Genomic DNA, 18,277 nt, shown 5'->3' with positions numbered 1-18,277 from the left:
TTCTTCAAAATATCATCTTTTGTGTTCAGCAGAAGAAAGAAATTCAAACAGATTTGGAAAAACATGGGGGTGAGTAAATGATGACAGAATATTCAATTATGGGTGAACTGTCCTTTTACCACAGTTTCTTCTTTTGTTATTACTCCCAATTCTCTCCAGCAGCAACAGGCGCAACTCGACTCAAAACCCAGTTGCCTCTTAGGTGTTAGTGAGGCCAGCAGGGGGTGCTCACACTGTGGTCTGTGTAGGTCCTAATGCCCCAGTATAGTGACTGGGACACTATACTGTCAACAAGCAGCGTCCTTTGGATGAGACGTTAAACCGAGGCCCTGACTCTTTGTGGTCATTAAAAATCCAAGTCTTTTGAAAAGAGTAGAGGTGTGACCTCGGCATCCTGGCCAAATTTGCCCATTGGCCTCTGACCATCATGGCCTCCTAACAATCCCCATATCTGCTGATTGGGTTCATCACTCTGTCTCCTCTCCACCAGTAAGCTGGTGTGTGGTGGGCGTTCTGGCACACTATGGCTGCCGTCGCATCACCCAGGTGGATGCTGCACACTGGTGTAGGATGAGGAGATACCAAATTTTGTTTGTGCTCAATATAGCAGAAGAAAGTAACTTTCAATCATAACACAATGCCATGACAATGCCAGTACACGGTTCCTCACCCTGTGGTCTGTGTGGGTCCTAATGCCCCAGTATAGTGACTGGGACACTATACTGTCAACAAGCACCTTTGGATGAGCTGTTAAACCTTGGTCCTGACTCTCTGTGGTCATTAAAAATCCACTTGGATTTATTATGTTCTAAATTCTTAGACAATAAACTAAAAAAAAACTTGATGTATTTTTTTTTTAAATACATCAAGTTTCAAGATGAAGAACAAATTTGGAACACCAAATTCAATATTCTAATATTCAAAATGCACAAATTCAGAGCCTACAGAAAGTGGGTCAGAGGTTAAGAATCCAGTTTTCACAGGGAATATACATACATAGACAAATTTGTTTGAAAAAAAAAATTATTCAGCAAGAATGCATTATATTAATCAAAAATGGCAGTAAAGATATTTATAATGTTCTAAAAGATTTTTATTTCAAATAAATGCTGTTCGTTTAAACGTTCTATTCATCAAAGAATCCTGAAAAAAGTATCACCGTTTCCTTAAAAATATTAATCAGATTCAGCACAACTGTTTTCAACATTGATAATTAGAAGAAATGTTTCTTGAGCAGCAAATCAGCGTATTAGAATAAATTCTGAAGGATCATGTGACACTGAAGACTGAAGTAATGATGCTGAAAATTCAGCTTTGACGTTTATATTGTCACATTGCCATATAAAAGATGTTTTAACGTTTTATTCTTTTTAAAGGTGTTATTTTTTTTTTTGGAAGACATGACTGAACTTCATAGCACTCTCTATAACTGTTATGTTGATAGTGATGATCAAGTTGTATTGTTGTTAGATTTTAATAATGAAGACAATGGATGCACTATGTGGTTTATACTGTTTCCTGACTAATTAAAACTGTCTAATCTCTTTCATCTAGCCATGAACACTGTGTTGCTCAGCAACCTCTTCTCTCTCCCACGGATCGTGTATGCCATGGCGGAGGATGGCCTCTTCTTCTCTGTCTTTTCCCGTGTAAACCCTGTAACCAAAGTCCCGGTGATCGCAATTCTAGTTTTTGGCAGCCTTATGGCAATCCTTGCCCTCATCTTTGATCTGGAAGCCCTGGTCCAGTTCCTCTCTATTGGCACTCTGCTTGCTTACACTTTTGTAGCGGCCAGCATCATAGTGCTCCGCTTCCAGCCAGATAAAAGCAGTGGGAGCTCAGGAGGAGGTGGAATCAAGACAGACGCTTCATTCACACCTTCAATGAACCAGTCAGGACAGCAGGTGGATCCATCTGCGGTGACGAATGAGACCCAGACCTTTGCGCAGGACAGCGGAGAGCTGAAGGAGTATGAGTCCTTCTCTGATAAACTTCAGCTGGTGGAGCGGCAGAAGTCGGTGAAGGAGAGACGGGCTCCAGGCACACTGAAGGCTTGCTGGGAGCCGTATCTGGGCCAAATACTGGGGCACTGTGAGCCAGGCGAGGTGGTGGCGTTCTCTGTGCTCGCTCTGATGGTCAGTGGACTCTCTCTTTGTGCTGTGCTGGTGTTCGGGAATAACCAGCTGAATCTGCCTGTGTGGAGCTTCACCCTGCTGCTGGTCATCTTCAGTCTAGTCTTCCTGCTCAGTCTGGCTCTCATCTGGGTCCATGAACAGCAGCCCAATCACAAGACTTTTCAGGTGAGTTAAAATACCACAAAAATAGGGCTGAATAGACAACTGGCTATACAAAACCATTGCTATCATACAGTGTAAAAGTGAGTGAGCATGAATTAATTTATTTCCTTAAACATAGTTAAGTGTTAAATTCTTTGCATGTGTGCATCTTAAAATATTATCATTGCCTGTTATTGAATATGTCAGCGATGTACGATTTGTTCTTTTGAGTCAGATCAATAAATCATCTGAATCGGTTCAAAAAACATTTTGTGAACAATTTGTTTAGGAATAGGACTTGAGTTGGTCCGAACAGTTCTTGAATCAACAGTTTACTGACTTGTTGCTGTCTTTCTTAGAGTGATCTGGGTTAACAACTCACATACTCATTGAATATAGTGCTAGTGAGCTTATTGTAAGAACATTTGAAGCAAATTATATTTATGTTCTATGAATTTTATGATTTTTATGGGCGTACCACAAACTGAACTGGAGTTTCAACATGAGGTTTCAGTACAAATCCTAATAAAAAAAACTGCAATAAACAGCAATATGTCATACATGAGGTATGTGTGATGAAGTAAAATAACATATTTTTCTCTAACCAGTTTATTGAAACAAAACTTTTCAGAAAAAACAACAACAAAGATTTACAGTAATGATTTAGACTGTTGATCAGTAATATGTGTTTTATCATTCAGGTCCCTCTGGTGCCATTTGTTCCTGGCTTCAGCATCCTTCTGAATGTATTTCTCATGTTGAAGTTAAGTCCAATTACCTGGATCCGTTTCGCCATATGGGTTGCAGCAGGTACCAGTTCATTGCTCTTCACCTCTATTCTACCACAATATTGTGAATTACATAAATATCAATTAATCTCATTAAAGACAATGAGCTGTCTGTGAATATAGCTGTCATAAAGAGAGAGTTAATCAAATTTCTGTCATCATTTACTCGTCCTCATGTTGTTCCAAACCCATTTGACTTTCTTTTGTTTTCTGAAACACTGGAAGATACCTTAAGCAGAATGTTCAAGCTGCTATTTTCCTTCCTTATTTTCCTACCAAAGATTTTGGCCACCCCCAACTGTCAAAAAGAAGGTTCGGACTATAAAATGTACATACTGTTGCATTGACAGATAAATAAAAACACCATTTTATTTTAATGGGTAAACGAGTTGAAAATATGGCTATAGATTGAAGGTTTAGATTTGTTTTGCTAGTTTTTTGGTCAAAGTTAATAGCTAAATGGTGACTGCTTCTGCATGTGCAAGCTCTTAAAGAGAGTCCAGCTTTTGTCTGTAGTGGCTGAACATTAATTGGCTATGCACTCATCTGTGAGAAAAGAAGATAAGCCCAAACATGATTATCTTCAGTTCCTGTCAGCACTGCTACAAACCATTTAAACAGTTAAACCAGCCTACTCACATAATCAAATTTGTCCCGCTGCTGTGTCACAGGTCTTCTGGTGTATTTCGGCTATGGTATCTGGCACAGTAAGGAGGGTTTGCGGGAGCAGCAGGGGCAGGAAGTGGCAGCGCGTTACGTGGTCCTTCCCAGCGGCAGCCTGGTGGAGACCGTCCAGAACGTCCAGCCTGAAGGACACACTCTCAGCACACACTCACCAACCCACGACAATCCACCTGCCAGCAGATGATCTGATCATGCTGAGGTGTGTTTACAGTACACCTGCATGCCTGCCTGTTCTATTACTCACGATTTTCCTTCTCTTCAGTTTACTGACAACATGTCAAGATAAGCTGTTCATCAAAACGATGGTTTGAAGGTAAATTCCAGGTTCAGTAACTTTTGTCAAATAATGTTGGTTACCACAAAAAATTATTTGGACTTCCCCCATTTCCTTTAAAAAAACAATAGGCAATAGAGGTAAATAGAACCAATTTTGAAGCAGAAATGTGTTCCTTATTATTTTATAAAGCAATTCTTCTGCTAAAACTGTAGTATTTGAGCTGTAAAGCTGTTTAAATCATTTTTACAGTCATTTTAAGCATTAAGGGTTTACAACATTGCAATGTCATTGCAACAAAGTTGTAAAATTGTATATACCTTTACAAAGAAAAGCTTTATTTTTTACATCTTGTGACTATAATGTTGAAACGGTGAGTATTTTAATGTTTACCAATTGGCCCAAATCACTTACTTTGAAACCGTCTCACTGTAATCCAGATTTTTGGCATTTTTTAAAGAAAATAATTAAGTGGATAGTCATTTTTGTGGTAATCAACATTATGCCACAAATGCTGTTAATTGGTCTTAACCTGTACTGACCCCAACATATTTATTTAAAGACATTGTATTGTATTTAAGCAACCATTAATCAACTACGGCCATTTATTTTCTTTCTTACGTATACAAACACACACACGCATATACTTTGATGGCCATAATTTAAATTTAACAGCAGGCAGGAACCATCAGTATATCATGTGAATATACTTAAACATTACTATATTTACACACCCATTATTTTTGCAGTCTGGGTCACAAACACACTCCTTAAACACACACTAACCTCAGTGGCTCTGTTTCCACCATCTTTCTACATGTTTTGTTTTCCACTACGTCATTGCACCTTATAAATATTTATTTTTATAATACAGTATAACTGTATATTTATTTAGTTTTCAGTATATACTCAAACCAAGATCATGTTTTAAAGCAGCACTAAGTAACTTTTGGCACTCTAGCAGTTAATAAACAGAACTGCACAGATCCCGCGGAAGAACATTCCAACCGGAGCTACTCCTCTAAGTTTATGTCTATGGCGATTCACGCAGGTATGTGTTCCTCCGCAGCGGTGACGACCCGACCAGGCTACAATAGTCCACATAGAAGTACTTATAATAAGTGTACCGTAGTGATTCGGAATACGACAAAAATGCGGTTTGGAAGATGAATTCATGATGTACTTGCTCATTATATATATTTTGCAAATTGTGAACACAGAAAAAGTTACATAGTGCTGCTTTAATAATGTTAACTATTCATGGTGATTTTTTGTTTGTACGATAAGCTCAGTATGAACTGCCTCTGAGTAACCATGTTTCATTTGTGTCCACTGCCACACCTCACTAAAAACACTTTACCCCAGTGTTCACTAATCCTTATTCCCACACTCAGATCTGCACATCACACAAACTAAACCGCCCTCATTCTCTCACATACTCGCTCAGTGTAGCGTGACAGAGCTGGAACATTTACTCAGAATTACCTGTGAAATTGGCTGTTTATTTTAGCAGCTGGGTCAGTGACATTTATTTAGTTTTTGTCCAGATCTATAAATGTATTTGAAAATGCAATTCATACATATAGTGACTTAAATATATCTGTTACGATGAGCATGTTTTTTTGTTTTTTTTTCTGAATTTAAAAAAAGAAAGAAAAAAAAAACTTTCAATCCTGCAAGCCTGAGGAAGGTTGATTGACCGAAATGTTGCATAAATTAAAAAAATATCATTGTGATACAACTGTCCTGGTATCAGAATGAGGAAAAAAGCCTCATTAAAGGGATGAAATTATTAAAAAAGAAAAAAATAATTATTCTATTATTTCTTAGGAAAAAAAGGCAGTGAAGTGGCTTCGTTAAAATACTGTACTATTTAAAAAGAGTACATTTCTAAGAACATGAAATCGATTTTAAATCCGACATTTAAAAAAATGTAATTTTCTGTATTTTAAACACTCACAAATGTATTTGTCATTGTCCCAGCTCCAGGTGTATTAGAAATTAGGCTTTAGAATTTATGTTGACCTTAAAGATCAACTCATTTTATGTTGTTAGAATAGTCACAATTATAATGGCACACTTACAAATGCACATACACAGTCTTGAGAATTTCTGGCGTCCTGATCACCATTGTGCCCTTCTGAGCTCTTCAATTTGTGTTGCTCCAAGTGGACTGTCCCTGTTAGTATTTAGGTTAAATTTGCTTTGGATGGGAACATGTGAGTTAATGACTAATAATAATTTATACTTCAATTTAACACAACTAGAATATTGACAAAAGCACAGAACAAATCGTTTTTTTTAGTACAAGGACAACAGAAGAGTGCGTTTTATACGTAGTGGATACTGTTTGGACAGCAGATATCGTCAAATATGCCATACAAAAGCAAAGATAGGATATTCCCCTTCACAAGCCCCTGTAATCTCCCTCACCCCCTAGATTTACAGCATTCCCTCCCTCACAGATTGACCCAGATTATCTGTGTAGAGCGAGTCAGTGCAGCTGGAGAGTATTATTGTCACTCGGATAGCGCTACACACATTCACAAGCATGATGAATGTCATTCTACGTCCTGCTGTTTCTGCTTTATCATGCTAACTCTATTACAAACATACTCACAACAAAGAACATCTAATCTCTGATATAAAGAATGAAAATGTATCCCAAAACATTTTTTTTTTTGATCGATCACATCCACTCAGCATGTGAGATTTCAGTCAAAATGCACTTTACAGGTTCACTGGATGTACCAAAAGTTTAAACTTTATTTAGTGGTTTAAAATATAGTTAAGTAAGGAAGCATGTGTTTTTGTTTATGTATTTTGACTTTTTTTTTTTTCATTCACACTTCGAACCCAACGCTGTGTGGAGTCTTAACCATACTGCTGTACATAATGACTACTAGATAGCACCTATGAGACTTTCATTAAATGACTATCTCTGCAGCCAGTCTAACTAACTACATCTAACAAGCTGAACTAAGGCTGTTTACACCTGGTATGAGCATCCAATCTGAAGTGGTCCGCTGACATTGATCTGCATTTTCATATGGTGCAAATATATATATGGTGCACAATAAATATCACACTGCTGTTTCGTTATAATCGTTATTATCTGACGACAAAAATTATGTTGTGTCATCTTGTCATTTTAATGTAAGAAGTACTGAGGATTCTGTGAAGCTTTGCTATTGTTCATTAATATGATTTATTTATTCTATTGTTGGTTGTTTTCTTGTAAAACTGTACATAGACGGCAAAGTTTAAAACTTAAAAATGATTTAAACACAAAATGGTGTTGTTTGACAGCTGAGTATTTACATTCCTGCAAATGATTAACACTCTAAAACACTTTTTTTGTTTTGTGTATGTACAGTTAATAAATGTAAGGCTATATACTCGCTTACACACTGCACTAGACTAATGGCTGGTCTTCATTTCACTGATGTGCTGATAAGAATAAAAGACAACATCACACCCATCCACTGCTTCAGATACAATGTCAGTACTCTCTTTGAGTGCACTGGTGTTTGTTCAAACCCTTTCAATTGAGGTTTGTATCCTCAGTCGTTTAGCAGCTGTCTTGACTTTGTATCTAAGCCTGTCTGCTAGTCCAGTTTGCTGTATAATCCACTTCACGTCTTTCTGGCAGCCAGACTTCGTTGTGTAATGCAGATATGAAGACTAGTAAATGAAGGCACAAGATCCACTTAAGATGTAAATACTCTTATTTGTGTTTGTAAATATAGCACACCTAACCAATGGCCTTAATGATGCAGATACTGAAGCATTCCCAAAGTTTGACATACAGCTACTGTAGACTATAGTCTTATTTGTAACTTTGTGGTATTTAATATGTTATTCAATCAAAGATGAAAATGATTATAAAGCTGAGATCTTGTAATTTTGAAGCACCTCTTTTTTGGCCTATCCTCTTTCTACAGCTTCTGTATATCAGGTTGTGTTTGCGTTGCCATGCTCACTTGCACTGTCATCTCTTTCAAAATATACAGCTTATTAAGAAACGTCCTCTTTGTTGTGTCACTGAACATATACCTCTATTTTGTGTCTTTGTAACATTCTGTTACGAGATCGTATCGTGTGATGAATAAACGTTTTGAAGCATCATATGTTTCATTGTTATTTATAGAATTTATGTGGTATTTAATGTTTTATTTTATTTAATATTAAATTACGAGAGACAAATAATAGCAAACAGTTTTTCAATAAAAACAATAAAAATAAATACATTAACATCAGGCATGACAGATGAGCCTATCAGTCAGGAATGGATTATTAGATTAAGCAGAACTTGTGAGGAGTCACATGGGAATTTTTCCCAATTACCAGTATGAACCAGATGACCTCGGCGTAACTAGGTCTAGATACAGACTTTTAACATTTACTCTCACTAATTGTAGATGAAGTGCTACATGAAAGATGCAGCTACAAACCGGGATGTACCTAGACTCTATAATACGACACCCATCATGCTTCGCTGCACACGAGGATCCCATCAGTGCCACAGAACAAAACAGATTAAATTTCTCTTTAACATGCTGGGTTTGTCAGCCCTATAACCACAATATTGTTTACTATTAATGTGTAATAGATTGTGTACTGTACCAGTGTTTTTTTAGTATAATGTCTTTACTATTATAGTTTTTATTAATAATTGTATTTCTTTCATTTACATTTTTAAGTTGTAGTAATTTTATCTTACTAGTTTTTATTACTTCTATTTCCGTTTGAGTTATTTTACTTCAAGTTAAACTAAATGAAAACGAGAAATGTTTCTTTGGAAAATAGCTGAAATATGTTTACATTTTTATATATTTTATTTTACAGGAAAACACAACAGAAAATGGAAAACTCTGTGTGTGCGGATATTACAACATACACCACTGATATGACCAATGATAACAAGGTTTCATTTGACCCTGAGGGTTACCGTGACCACATGCCAACATACTGACTGAAGCCTTGGGCTGTAATAAAGCTATCAAGGTTAAATATTATGCACTGTAGATGATGATAACTTCAAACTCTTTGCAATTTTTCTCTGAGAAACTCCTTTCTGATATTGCTCCACTATTTTTCGCCGCAGCATTGGGGGAATTGGTGATCCTCTGCCCATCTTGACTTCTGAGAGACACTGCCACTCTGAGAGGCTCTTTTTATACCCAATCATGTTGTCAATTGACCTAATAAGTTGCAAATTGGTCTTCCAGCTGTTCCTTATATGTACATTTAATTTTTCCGGCCTCTTATTGCTACCTGTCCCACCTTTTTTGGAATGTGTAGCTCTCATGAAATCCAAAATGAGCCAATATTTGGCATGACATTTCAAAATGTCTCACTTTCAACATTTGATATGTTATCTATATTCTATTGTGAATAAAATATAAGTTTATGAGATTTGTAAATTATTCCATTCCTTTTTTACTCACAATTTGTACAGTGTCCCAACTTTTTTGGAATTGGGTTTGTAAATTACAATGATAATATGATAGCTGGGGTGTTGAGAGCCCAGATTGTATTTTTTTTTTCTCGTTTGTCTAATCAAATTTCTAAATTTCTACAGGCATATGCAGTAAACTTATACAACATTTAACGGTAGAGAAAAAAAGTGAAGGAAATAATAACCAATACTGAACATTAATGAATGAGAAACAGCTGTAGAAATGTTTATAGAGTTTTAATATACTGTATGCATTTTGCCAAGTCGATGGATGGATGATTGATTAAATATTTATTACAGAAAATGCATAATTAATTATTCATTCATTATTCTAATGACTCTATATCTTCTGTGTTGAACATGTTTTTGTGAACAAGTGAAATGAAAACGTTTTGCATTAGTGCATGCCCACTTTTTCAGCAGCGTTGGTTCGGGAATTATTTTAAAATGTAAAAACTGGACAAAAAGGAAAAGGTACAATACTGTGTACTTAACGGCTTTGGTGAGGGAAAGAACTACAATTAATCAATATTCAATTTATAGTTTATAAATTGAATATAGGTTAGATATAAATTGAATCTAGATTAATCTATATTCAATTCATAGTTTAAGAAACAGCTGTAGAAATGTTTATAGAGTTTTAATATACTGTATGCATTTTGCCAAGTCGATGGATGGATGATTGATTAAATATTTATTACAGAAAATGCATAATTAATTATTCATTCATTATTCTAATGACTCTATATCTTCTGTGTTGAACATGTTTTTGTGAACAAGTGAAATGAAAACGTTTTACATTAGTGCATGCCCACTTTTTCAGCAGCGTTGGTTCGGGAATTATTTTAAAATGTAAAAACTGGACAAAAAGGAAAAGGTACAATACTGTGTACTTAACGGCTTTAGTGAGGGAAAGAACTACAATTAATCAATATTCAATTTATAGTTTATAAATTGAATATAGGTTAGATATAAATTGAATCTAGATTAATCTATATTCAATTCATAGTTTATACATAAATAATTTAGTTTATGTGAAGATTGTTTTAAGTTCACTTAAATTAAAAGTTGTTCTTTTTCGAAGCCTATGAAATGTTACAAATAATGGCTTTCAATTATACTGTAATGTTTAATGGCTTCATTTAATGGCTAAAACAAGGAGGAAAAATACATTTAATCGACACATCAGTAGCAGTATTGGTATCGATGATACTGGCATTCATTAATAGAACATTAATAGTAAAAAATATGCTATTAAACACAAATATTCAAAATATACCATATTTATGTTCTCTCTATATTCATTTTGAGATTCAATGTGAAATTATGACAATATAAATATATCATATTAATGTGATTAATCACTAATAAAGTACAGAAAAAAATAGCGATTAATTTGTTAATTTTTTTAAACGACTGACAGCACTAAAAGTAAATTGGAATAATGCAAATGGATGGGATCGACAAAAGCAAATACCATCCAGGGTTGGAAATTAACAAGGGCTTAGGGCAAAAATACCATCAAAATGAACACAAATGTGCCACAAATTCAACACAAGGGAGTAAAATCCCCCACGCATAATTAAACTAAATCTATTATGGCTTTCACAATTAAAGTGAAAAATGAAGCGTCAATTTGCAGCATTACATGATTAGCATTACAAAAGACTTCTTTTTACACATTGTTTTTTTGCAGCATTGAGCTTTACAATGACATTTCATGTTACACATTTCTGTTGAGCGTAGGAATTCAATGGCCTTTTATGCAATGAATGCAATTACATTAATGATCAATATTACAATATCAAGGGAAAAAATAATAATTTGCCCTTTAACAAGAACCAATGAGGTTAATTCTGGCACGACAAGCAGGCATGAACTTCTGTTTGATTGCTGATCAATTATCATGTGAATAAAAGCCAAAATTAAAGCTGTTCATCATATAAAGTGATCATGTCTCTTCAGAAGACTTGGATTAAACTGCTTAATTCATATGGTTTTATTAGTTGTTCTTTTTTATTAACATTCAGAGCATCAGAGTTGTGGGTGAATAGTCTTTAAATTGATAGACAGAAATCCCTCGGGTGTCATTAAAATATCTTCATTTGTGTTCCAAAGATAAACTCATTTCTAATGGGTTTGGAACAAACTAACCCTTTAAGGAAAAAGGCTTCAAATGACACAGCATCTAGAAAAAAATGATTTTTTTGCCACATCCTTAGCTTTTTCCACTGCTTCTATTTGCACACGCTGAGGCTCATCATCCACACAGACAACAGTCATTCTCTCAGCTCTCAGCAGATGGTCCTCTAGCTGCTGACTGTCACAGTATCCCTCTCTCTTAAAGTTAAAAATGGAGTGCAGCAGTGCATCATTTAACACCACTCTCTGGTCTGTTCCATTGGGCTGTTTGATGGTTACATTGGCCTTGGCTCTGTTTTGAACATTTTCACACCTGCAGCTTTTTCTGCACTTGTTGCATTTAATACGGAACAACTTGGCATTTGAGAAAGAGAGCATGGCACCGCATGAACAAATATATTCAAAGGTCAATAATGCCTCTGTGACCTTCCCTGAGATGACGGTCTCTTCAGACTCCTGTAGATTGTCTGCTAAAGGAGTAAATGACTCCAGTGTTGTGAGTTCGGTTGAACAAAGCACATTTCCCTTGCCAAAGTCACAGATGGAAAGACTTTTAAATATATACCACTGATTGACAGTTACAATAAATTTCTCTGCTAAACTCAAGTGAACTTTTGCAGTGGTATCATACAGAATAAAATGAGAATAATGTATCCCTTCTTCATTCTGCAGAATGCTGATTGCAGGCTGAACGTCTAAAATCTTTCCGGTAACAGTAACCTGAAAAAAAGACATTATTTAGCCTTCAAAGAAAAGATAAAAATGACTGGTTTTGAATACTTAAAAAACATTAAAAAAAAAAAAAACTTAAGTAATGTATGCTCATCAAGGCTGCATTTATTTGATTACAGTATAATTGTGAAATATTATTACAATACATTTTTTTCTTATATATATATATATATATATATATATATATATATATATATATATATATATATTTTTTTTATATATATATATATATATATATATATATATATATATATATATATATATATATATATTGAAATGTAATTCTGTGATGCAGTGTTGAATTTTCAGTAGCCATTACTCCAGTCTTCAGTGTCACGTGATCCTTCAAAAAGCATTCTTATATGCTGATTTGGTGCTAATTTATTATTAGTACTCAACTATTAATTATGGTTCCTATTATTATCAGTGTTGAAAACAGTTGCTTAATATTTGTGGAAATTATGATAACTTTTGCAGGATTCTTTGATAAATAGAAAAATAATTAAAAAGAAAAGCATTTATATGAAATATTTTGTAAAATTATAAATGTCTTTACTGTCACTTTTGATCAATTTAATCCATCCTTGCCGAATTTCTTTTCCCTTTTTACTTATTTATTTTTTTATTTGATTTTAATCACTTGTAGTGTATCATGGCTTCCACAAAAATGTTAAGCATGCAGAAAAAAAAGTGTTTTCATCATTGATAAAAATAAATGTTTCTTGAGCAGCAAATCAGCATATTAGAAAGATTTCTGAAGGATCATGTGACACTGAAGACTGGAGTAATGATGCTGAAAATACAGCTTTGCATTACAGGAGAAAATTTAATTTGTCATTTTAACTTGAAATAATATTTCACAATAGTGCTGTTTTATGGAATTTTTCATCAAATAAATGCAGCCTTGATAAGCATCTTTCAACAACATTAAAAATCGTAATATTTCGCACTTTTGACCAGTATGTAACAAACCAAATTATACCAAACCAAAATATGGTGCTTTATTTACTGACCTCTCTTAAGTGATTTGTGTCCTTTTTCACCTCTGCAAGAGTTAATGTATGTTGCTCCACACAACTTTTGAAGGACAAGTGTCTCCGACGATGAGAGCTTTCACATTTTTGAGGGACTCTACAAGAAGAAGTTGGCTTCACATTGAATACATTATTTAAAGCAAAAACAAATAGAGGGCATACTCATTATTACTGTAATTTAAAAATACTGACTCCACAAACTATGGCAAACTATGGCACTTGTATCTGGATCTGATTACAATAATTTTACTTATATTGGGGACTGTATGTAAATAATACACTCACTGGCCACTTTATTAGGAACACCTGTTCAACTGCTCATCAACGCAAATATCTAATATCAGCTAGAGGACCTTGAAGCAGCAGAAGGCCACACCGGGTCTCAATGCTCTCAGGTAACAACAGGAAACTGAGGCTACAATTCACACAGGCACACCAAAATTGGACAATAGAATATTCGAAAAAGGTCACCTAGTCTGATGTGTCTCAATTTCTGCTGCAACATTCTGATGGTAGGGTCAGAATTTGGCATAAGAGTTGTACAGTGTCCCAACTTTTTTGGAATCGGGTTTGTATAATTGCAGGTACATTTGGTGTCCGAAGTCATTTGTTTTTTTCCTGCTTTTTTCAAATGGTTATATTTGTAATTATTTTAATACTGTGTTCCTCATTGTTATGAATTACAAGATGTTATGGTCCATAACAATTTAATATTTTTTGCAAAAAGTGTCTTAAATAGCTGAAAATCATGATTTCTTGTTGTCCGAATTAGTGCATTTTTTCCCATGTATCATTGTGTACTCAATATTTTATTGTACTTTTATTTTTGTAATATTTCATTCATTTTTATTTATAAAAGCCCTAAAGAGTCATTTTCCTAATTCTACAACATAAAAATGTGTGTCCGTAAATCTTGCGTCAACTCTGTTACCGTACCATACTTTGCCTTTAAATTAGTGGAATTATTTCCCACAACTATGTAAGATAGAGGAAATAATGTCACTTTCCCTCACTGATAGGATCTGAAGCACTGAAAAGTCTGTGCCCTCTCTAAGAAAATATTTTAATCTAAAAAGTTATTATACCAAGAATTCTAAAGTGTCAAATCTGTTACCACAATACCAAAAGGAAAACAGATTTTTTCATTGATCACACTTGGTGTTATTTAAAAGTCTTTTAATCATGATTTCATTAGTGCCATGTGCTCTTAGCATTTATGCTAGCAAGTGGAGTTTTTGGCAAAAAATAAAGAAAATTGTCAATTCTGTTACCGTCAAACTCTGTTACCAAGGTAGAGTAACAATGCTGACAATGCAGTAACAGAATTGGCAGTCCATCGGACAATTCTGTCAATTCTGTTATTTTACAATTCTGTTACTTAGAGGGTCAACTCTGTTTATGAACTATTTTCACAAAAAAACCAATAAAATTGTTGTTTAAATTCTAATAAACATTATTGATTTATTTTTGCACCCTTATAATATTTCAACATATTGATACTCAGCTACTCTCACACTGCGATGCGTGTTGCATTAGCGCAGTCATATCTGACTATAATGTCATATAGTCTATAACATGCTCTCACACGTTTATTATTTGAACATTTTGGGAGGAGTAAAATTTACATATGTGGTTTCAACAACCAGATGCATTTACACTTGTCCAGTTTAGTCTGGAATGCGGCCCAGACCACCTCCTGAAGTGGTTTGAGCGATCGGATTTATATCCGTCTCGCATGCGTTTCGGAGGGCATTTACACCTGGCCTTTTCACGATCGGATAGCTATCCGATCAGACAAAACGCATTAAGTGACCAGGTGTAAACAGCCTCTTACTGTGAACGGAGTCGCTCTGAGATGCACGTAGGCAATCTACAAATAATTAAAGCGCATATATTAAACCTGCATCGCATATATTTATTTAAAGGGGTCATATGATTTTTTTAAAGATCATTATTTGGTGTAACAGAATATGCTGACATGCTTTAATGTTCAAAAAACACATTATTTTTCAAATACTGTACATTATTGTAGGTTCTCTATGCCCCGCCTCTCTCAAACTTCCACTCCGAGTCCCTAACATTTGGCACAAAATCCACATTAAAAAAGCCAAATACTAGTATCAGTAAAACACCTATTCTTTTAACAAAACATGTAGTTACATGTAGGTTTAAACAAACAAGTTAGGCTACATACTGTTCAGTGTTGTGTGAAGGCAGAATTTGATAGTTGTCACATGTCCCCGGTTTTACATCTGAGTGATTCTAATGCAGAAAGAAAGCAATAAAGGGAGTTATATTTATGGCACTAATATTTTCAAATTCAATTTAATGGAGAACTACACAGTTAGAATGAATGTGTTATTCTTACAGTGCAGAAACAGTTCCAGATACCCTGATATTAATTGAGGCAATCTTTCAAATATATATTATCATTAACAATAAAAATCTTTCAGACCATCTTTCTCACACTTACCTCAGGCAAAGGATAACCATCAGAGGGATTCTGCAAGAAAACTGTAACTAAAGAGGCATAACATTATTTTCACTAGATGAAAAGAGATTATTCAGCACATTTTATTTTACACATTTTACATATCACAGCTGTTAAAAAAAAACTTTGGAATGACACTTCTTTAACTTACAATTTTGATTTATATTTAGGTTTCCCTTCACACTTGTCTGGCTAATTGTTGGAGCACTGACTGGACTTCCTTGATCCGCTGAAGCAGTGACATTCAAATGTGAAGGAGTATGAGCTAAAATTGTCCTTACATGGTCCCTTACTGAGAGAAATTAGAAACAAATAACAGAAATTACCACAGTACAGCACAATCGGTGATATTGGGGAAATTTACAGTTTACCTGTGCAACAAAAACTGATTGTTGACTTGATAATATTGTAAAAAAATAGAGTTGACTAATGATCATGTTTTAAGTTAAATTAATTCTCTATAAGCCAGGTGAAATACCCACAATAGACAAAATGTCATCAACTGACAATAAACTCGAACTTCCCAAATGACACCTATTCAGCTCACAGTTTTACATGCTTTCTTACCAGGTTTATTTTGCAAAAGAGTTGAACAAGGATGTATGTTTTCTGATTCGGGGTCTTTTTCAACTGGAAAGATGTGAAGAAACAAAGAGAGGATGGAGACATTTTAAACAGCTTGACACAAATAAACAAATGAGAAATTGCTTGTGGTCACAAAAGGTTTGGGAAAAAAGATTAAATAAGTCAAAAAATAGTCACTTTCAAAGCAAACAGTTTTCTGATGGTCAACTCTGCAAATCTGCATTCAAAATTACAGATCTACCATCTACGGTGGCCGAGAGCGCTCAAAGCGCTGCAACTTCACAAAACACATGCAAATAGAAAAAGCACCAGCGTCCTAAATAAGAAAGCATCTTCATCAGTTTAAAATACTGATGAAATACTCGCAACACAAGCAAATACAGAAACACGCTGCAAATGCTCACAACACAAGCAAATACAGTAACGCGCAAGTAGCACAGACCACAACAAAACGAAAATGAACCATGTTTAAATTTTTTTTGGCGTATTGATTACCATTTGTATAACCACAGTTGTACAAATACCATGGTTAAACTATGGTTAGTGTAGTAGATCCATGGTTAATTTGTGCATGATTACAGTAACCATTTTTTGTTTTCATTTTTTATATAATAAATGTATTTATTTATTTATTAATTAATTTTGATAGTAAAACCACAGGCTATGGTTAATTTTTGTTAGGTAAGTTGTAAAAGTAAGTTAGCCAGCTTATATAACATTTCACATTTACAGTAACTGTATATTTCGTCAGCTTATTTATGTCCACAAAAAAAGAAAGCAAGAAAAAAGCTAAGAAAAGTATGATCAGGATGTTAAAATAAACAAACATCTCCTGTCCCAGCCATGTTCGTCACTTTGCAGTTCCCTTAAATATCTTCGATGTAGTCTGTGCCTCTATTTGCAGCGCTTTGCTTTATTTGTTTGTATTGTGAGCATTTGCAGCGCGTGTTGTCAAATTGATGAATATGTTTTCTATTTGCATGTGTTTTTTGTTTTGCAGCGCGTTGAGCTCTCTCGGCCACCGTACAGATCACATAGATTCCTTTTGAAACGACTGGATAAATGTACAGTAAATGAAACCATACCTTGCCTTGCCTTAGTCTGCATCTAGAAAAATACCAATACGAAATAACAATACCAGTAGTGTATAGCTGTGTATTCCTTTGCTTCAGGAACATCAGTGCAATGCACAGACAACTAATCGAGACAATCAAAAATCAGTTGATGTGAGATGGTGGCATTGTAAAAAATACCAATAATGGGCTCACAGTCTTTGTGAGGTGACCATTACCTTAAATAGGTATTACCTTCGTTTAACTTACCTTTGGACTTTTTATACAAACATTTTCCTGTTTCTGATTTTCGTTTGTTTTTAGATCCAGCCGTTCTCTTCATTTTACGCTTCATGGATTGAATTCAGATCCTAAACGACAGGTGCAGACTTTATGAGAGAGGAGCTGCAAAAATAGCCGGTTACAGAAACAAGGAAGTAATTGGATACTTCGTATAGTGCAGAAATGTGATTATTTAGATAGCATAATGTGTTTATCCAGTCCTGTGATCATCACGAACAGCACAAGTCCGTGATGTAACATACGTCTTTACATATGTTAATAAAAAAATACATACAGGTAAGCAGTGCTGGGGAAAGTTACTTTTAAAAGTAATGCATTACAATATTGCGTTACTCCATAAAAAAGTAACGAATTACGGTACTTAGTTACTTTTTATGGAAAGTAATGCGTTACGTTACTTTTGCTTTACTTTAAAATCTGGACAGGGCTTGCTTGTTTGTTTTTAAAATAAAAAA

The 18,277-nt window shown here is 34.7% G+C and overlaps 2 protein-coding genes across 3 annotated transcripts in view; one reads left to right on the top strand and one right to left on the bottom strand.

Moving 5' to 3' along the window:
* Positions 1-5,016, top strand: part of slc7a4 (solute carrier family 7 member 4) — a 7,927-nt gene extending 2,911 nt beyond the window's left edge. Inside the window, exons 3-6 of one of the 2 annotated variants that reach the window (XM_016232413.1) lie at positions 1,555-2,300; positions 2,978-3,086; positions 3,736-3,947; positions 4,984-5,016. In XM_016232413.1, coding sequence (XP_016087899.1) covers positions 1,555-2,300; positions 2,978-3,086; positions 3,736-3,932 — 1,052 coding nt within the window. In that variant the 3' untranslated portion in view covers positions 3,933-3,947; positions 4,984-5,016. Of the gene's footprint in view, positions 1-1,554; positions 2,301-2,977; positions 3,087-3,735; positions 4,122-4,983 lie in introns of those variants that run through there. The other variant, XM_016232412.1, reaches the window with a different exon arrangement.
* A 6,219-nt stretch (positions 5,017-11,235) lies between these two features.
* LOC107550956 (uncharacterized) lies at positions 11,236-18,021 on the bottom strand. The gene is made up of 7 exons (XM_016232410.1): positions 17,790-18,021; positions 16,450-16,512; positions 16,034-16,174; positions 15,865-15,911; positions 15,586-15,653; positions 13,371-13,488; positions 11,236-12,345 (listed from the first exon to the last, which is right to left on the bottom strand). Exons 1-7 carry the CDS (start codon positions 17,872-17,874, stop codon positions 11,656-11,658), a joined length of 1,212 nt encoding a protein of 403 aa, XP_016087896.1. The 5' UTR covers positions 17,875-18,021; the 3' UTR covers positions 11,236-11,655.
* Between the last annotated feature and the right edge of the window lie 256 nt (positions 18,022-18,277).

This window comes from Sinocyclocheilus grahami, unplaced genomic scaffold, assembly GCF_001515645.1.
Source record: "Sinocyclocheilus grahami isolate Dianchi unplaced genomic scaffold, SAMN03320097.WGS_v1.1 scaffold410.1, whole genome shotgun sequence".
Taxonomy (NCBI): domain Eukaryota; kingdom Metazoa; phylum Chordata; class Actinopteri; order Cypriniformes; family Cyprinidae; genus Sinocyclocheilus; species Sinocyclocheilus grahami.
Note: the sequence above shows the minus strand (reverse complement) of the source record. Positions and strands in the feature narration are given on the sequence as shown.